The following is a 5,351-nucleotide window of genomic DNA, read 5'->3' on the forward strand; positions in this document are numbered from 1 at the left end:
ACACTTAAGTGTGACAAACATGCAAAGGAACAGGAAATGAGGAAGGGGGCAAACACTTTTTCACACCACTGTATATTTTATTTTAATATTATTTTTTTATTTTTTTAAAGGAACTGTACTTTGAGCAGCCCACAGGAGAAGCAGTGTAGCGTGGCCCAGTGGGAGGGTAACTTTACACTGGTAGCTGTAAACCCTCTCGGCCAGTACAGCCTCACTGACTCTGCTGAGATCAATCACAGAGGTAGGTGAAAGACCCTTACCTTGTCAAAATCAATCAATGAATGGATTTATACCAATCTGTCAAAGTAAAGGTAGATATAAAATACATTTTACAATACACCAATAAAAGTAGGTTTTTTTTGTTTACTTGTTTCAACCTTTCTCCTCAGTGTACCCAGTTGCACCAGATGACCTAACCTTTGTTGTTCATGCCTGGAATGCCACTGTGTTGTGGCAATGGAAGTACAACAGCTATTCCTCTCTGGCTCTGGACTGCCAGGTAGAGCTTGACTGCCAAGGGCACAAAACAAAGGTGAGTGACGGAGGGAGGGAGCATCTGTGTGACCATCACTGTACCAAAAGGAAATATATTTTAATGCATGTGTGTCTGTCCAGCGTACCTTTTCTGGTGTGGGTCTGCGGTCGGTGGTTCTATCAGACCTGTATCCTGATGAGGATTACAGTGTTCAAGTCCGCTGCGGTGCCCGGCAGACATTCTGGAAGTGGGGAACCTGGAGCAAATCATTTTCCTTTAAAACCAGCAATTATGGTAAATGGTTTATTGGAGGTATCTTTATCTATTTTCAGATAATTCAGTGATTTAGGGCCGAAACTAATGATCATTTTCATCTGAATCAGTCTTGTTCATATCTTCTGTGACTGGTTTAGTCTAGATAAACTATACAAATGCTAAAAAATGCATTTTACAAGAGCCGTAACTGATTTTTTGGCTTCAACTAGTTAATGTTTGGCTTCTACTGGTCTGTTTCAGTAGAATTGTCACTTAATTGCAATTACAAAACAGCAGCAGTAGTGCCATTACCACATTCATTTTGCATTTGTTGTGCTCCTCTCAGTTCCAGATGCTCCTGATGTGTGGATGTGGATGAACAAAGACTACACTGGGCAGGTCATTTGGAAGGTAGTTTTTTGTTTTTCACCTTTTGAATTAAATTGTTATAGATTTTGATTGTGATTGTTCTTTACTGCAGAGAGCATTGGAGCTTCACATGAGCAACAATCAGATGATGCAAGTGCATTGCCTGTCAGGGTTCTTCTATTTTTATTCTTTATCCGTGGCTTTCTTCCTCCTTTCTCGCTTACTCTCCATTTTTAACATGTTGTGAATATACATCATACAAATGTCTGTCTAAGTAAAAGGAGACTTAAAATTGTTCCTGTCTTTCTCCCCCATTCCTTCCCTTTCACTTGATTTCTTCTAGCCTCTGACACAAAGACAGAGCCATGGTCTGATCATAGGTTATGAAGTTACTCTCTGGAGCCCTGAAGGAAATTTCCAGCACACAGAATTTTTTTCAGCGGATACTTATGCTGTACCAGTCAACCTCACACAGATTGCTAGCCGCAGCAGTGGCAACAAGATCATGGCAACTGTCATTGCAAAGAATGCTGCTGGGGTGTCTCAACCTGCAACTGTACTGATACCTTTACGTCTGACAGGTATGGGGAAACAGAGTGTTTGGGAGTTTTTTAATAAGAAGCACGGCAGAAGGCAAAAAGTGATAGTTTGTTTATTCTTAGAGGCATTAGTTTAAGATGTGTTCGGTCAGTTAATGTGTAAGGTACTTAGAGCAACTGGATGATTTTTAGTTTGTTTGTTTTCACAGTCATACAACTCTCACTTGATAGCAGAAGTCACTTAATTGTAAAGGATAATATAAACCCATGCAGTTTCTCCATTGCTGTTTACATATTTTATTCTTTCCAGACGTGGAACCCATTACTGTGTCCAGGGCAGTTTATACCGACAGAGGTTTCCCTCTGTTCTGGCAGCGCGATGCCAACGACACAAGTGCTTATGTGGTTGAATGGTATGAAGCTTCCTGCAAGTGGGACTGCCCTGTTGAGTGGATCAAGTTGGCTGCTGGAAATACTAATGTCACCATTAAGTCAGGTCGGTATTACTACAGTCAGTAGAGACTAAAAATGCCACTATCTTTGTCGCACTGCTATTCTTGGTTATGAACAGTGTTTAGAGATTTAAAAAGTCAAAAGGAGTTTCACCTTCCCACATACTCAAACTTAACTTTAATCTCTAGTATCTGCCAATAGGGGGCAGTCAATTGAAATAATTCTGTAATGTAATACATAATAATCCTCTTTCTTTGCCATCAGCCTACTTCCAGCCGGGTGTGAGGTACAACATTTCCCTGTACAGTAGCTCCTCAGAGGCCCCAGAGCTGCTGCAGCATTGGCAGGGATACATGCAGGAGCTGGGTATGGATAGCACTGCGAGTGAAAAGCTTATCTTTAACAAAGAAGCCATGACTTCAGCAATCATACTCTGCATTTTAATTGCTGACTCTTTGTTGATTGTCTCTGTTATTCCTCTGACCCATCTCTTCTGTTTTCTTTCCTCCCTTCCTTGCTGCTTCCACAGTCCCTTCCAGTTCTGTTCTCCTGTCAACCACTCAGCAGGACTCTGATATTCTCCTCACTTGGAGAGAGATCCCGCTGGTCAACAGAAGAGGCTTCCTCCTGGGCTACAACATTTACATAAGTGATGGCTCTCAGTTCCCACTTCTAGGTAATTGTGTAAACGCATGCATGCTTCATTATAACATTCATCACAATATGTTGTAGAAAGTGCATTTTGTATCTTGTTAAGCTCACACGTTTCTTTCTTCGTCTCTTTCTTGTTTTTCACCCTGTCCTTTGAACAGCCAATGTCTCAGATCTAGAAAGCAGGAGCTACACAGTAAAAGGTCTTTCTCAAGGCTTCTATAACTTCACTGTCAAGGCCTACACCTCAGCAGGCGAGGACAAAGGCGCCACTGCCTCCATAATGCTGGAGCCATTCAGTACGTGAATGTATAGTTATGTGTGTTGCTACGACTGGAAATAAGCAATTGTTCATTCTACAAGTATTACTTTTAATTTTATTTGAGGCTACAAAATATGCATGTATAAATAAATATTGCCAGGTGGCTACAGGAAAAATAATCATCTTGCTCTAAGTCCAATATCTGTAACATTTCCACTGTCTTGTCCTGACAGCGGATGGGCTGATCCTGGAAATTTTGGCTTCCCTGGGAATCACAGCCTTACTCCTGGCCGTTGTCACCTTCATTTGCTACAAGAAAAGAAAATGGTGAGACCGTGATGCATTTATCCTGTTTCTGTCTCTTGTTTGTGTGTGTTCAATGAACAATGTAACAAGTACAAACAAAGCAACAGTTAAAAAATACCATATTGGCGAACAACCAGTATAAGCAGCAGCTTATTCTCTACACTGTATTGAAGACAAGCTATTAGAAGGTATTTTCATTTGTTACGGTTTTTTATGATACTGTATTTTGAAGTGATATCTTGCTTTGTCACCAGGGTGAAACATGCATTCTATCCAGACATACCAGAGCCCAAGCTGTCTGGTGATTGGTCCAGATCACAGGTACAGTATTAGTCTAATTCAATCTGACCCTCGCCAATAAACTCGTTGAGTGCTAATTCCATATATAGAACTTGACCAATTGACCAATATTGTGTTTGTTTTTTTATCATCCCTTGTGAGAATACTATGAGGCGGTTGTCTCCCGTTTTAAACTGACTCAGTAAAGTGTTCAACACTGTTTGTCTAACAGGGGCCGTTGGATGTGAAGCCGTCTCCCCACAGTTTGGTCCATATGGTAGAAAAGCCTGAGTGGGATTCTAGTAAAGAGGTGCTTGTAGTCATTCCTGAAGAAGACGAGGATGAAGAAGGGCTGGGGATAGGAGACGAGCCAGTTGACACAGATGAGCCGACGTCATTACGCTACTACAACCAAGTGGTAGATGAGCGGCCCATAAGGCCGCGTTTCCCAGACTCCTCTGATTCGTCCGCATGTTCTTTGGATTCAGCATGCACCGATGTGACGTACACCGGGATCCAGACCTCAGGGTCTTCTTTGGTCTTCCAGCTGGATCCACAGGGTTCTTCTGAGGGCCACCAATCCAAGGCTGATCTGTCGGTCTGTGAAGGAGGAGGAGTGGGAGGAGGAGGAGGAGGAGGTTACTGGCCCCAGATGCAATCTAGAGCCCCAAGTGATGACATAGGCCTAGCATCACCCAAGCCTTTCTTTGAGCCCCAGGCTGCCGGGGGCTACAAACCCCAGAGCTCCTGGCATTTTGACTCCACCATAGAGACTGGAGAAAGTGAGAGCCTGGCACCGTCTCTTGGATCCCCCATCTCAGTTGATTCCACTCAGTTCCTCCTCCCTGATGGAGAGGAACATGCAGATGAGAAACGACAGCCGTCATCATCGGCAGCAACCTGGTTCACCAACCTGCTGTCCTCCACAAAACCATGATGTCATCTCTCTCTCACTACTAGCAGCCCAACAAGGGGGGTTAACATGTAAACGTTCAGATTCATTATTGTGGCATGAATCAAACAAACCTTACCCATATGGTCTTGGTAAACATCCCCTCCGATGTAGCACTACGTTCTTACAGTTGTACTATAACACCAAAAATTCTATTTAAGGTTATGATGTAGTTCATTTTCTCTGTCATGCAAATATAAATCAAAATCAGTAGATTTATATATAAAAAAAATTCTATTCTGACAACAAATATTTCTTTATACCTCTTTTCAACCATATTTATGGCACCCCCTGGCAACCTGGTGGCTGTTACGTCACCCTCCGTGACTAACTACAATGGGCATTTAGCAATGGCATATTCTGTGTTTCTCTTTATTATCCAGTTTTTAGCTTGCATTTCAGATGTTTTTCTTTCATATGATGCAAACGTTACACACTACAGAAGAAAACTGAAAGCAAGACAGTTGTAAACCTAATGACAGAACAATAACAGTAACGGATATTTTTGGAAGAACACTGCAAAAGAACAGTGTCAATAGAAAGTAACAAAGTAGACAAAACCTCTGTTTATCCATGTCTTCCGCTGGTCTGCCACTGGGACATCCTGGCCTGTTTCATGACAGCTTATGAGCTACTGAAAGGAAAAGAGGCATTTGGCTGTAAATAAAAATGATACAATTTTAAAAGTATTTAAAGATGTCACTCTCATGGATCAAAACCAATGTAGCTCCTATTGTTACTGACGGGATCTATTTTTCCCAAATTACTTTCTACAGTGAGATGTTGGATGAAAGATGCATTTGTGAATGA

The 5,351-nt window shown here is 41.9% G+C and overlaps 1 protein-coding gene across 2 annotated transcripts in view; it reads left to right on the forward strand.

Moving 5' to 3' along the window:
• lifra (LIF receptor subunit alpha a) overlaps nt 1-5,351 on the forward strand; it is a 17,943-nt gene extending 12,592 nt beyond the window's left edge. For both annotated transcript variants that reach the window (XM_034872803.1, XM_034872804.1), the window contains 12 exons: nt 111-241; nt 390-532; nt 616-769; nt 1,077-1,141; nt 1,443-1,680; nt 1,949-2,134; nt 2,356-2,457; nt 2,621-2,767; nt 2,904-3,041; nt 3,238-3,331; nt 3,565-3,631; nt 3,822-5,351. In XM_034872803.1, coding sequence (XP_034728694.1) covers nt 111-241; nt 390-532; nt 616-769; nt 1,077-1,141; nt 1,443-1,680; nt 1,949-2,134; nt 2,356-2,457; nt 2,621-2,767; nt 2,904-3,041; nt 3,238-3,331; nt 3,565-3,631; nt 3,822-4,526 — 2,170 coding nt within the window. In that variant the 3' untranslated portion in view covers nt 4,527-5,351. The remainder of the gene's footprint in view (nt 1-110; nt 242-389; nt 533-615; nt 770-1,076; nt 1,142-1,442; nt 1,681-1,948; nt 2,135-2,355; nt 2,458-2,620; nt 2,768-2,903; nt 3,042-3,237; nt 3,332-3,564; nt 3,632-3,821) is intronic.

This window comes from Etheostoma cragini, chromosome 5 (genome assembly GCF_013103735.1).
Source record: "Etheostoma cragini isolate CJK2018 chromosome 5, CSU_Ecrag_1.0, whole genome shotgun sequence".
Lineage (NCBI taxonomy): Eukaryota > Metazoa > Chordata > Actinopteri > Perciformes > Percidae > Etheostoma > Etheostoma cragini.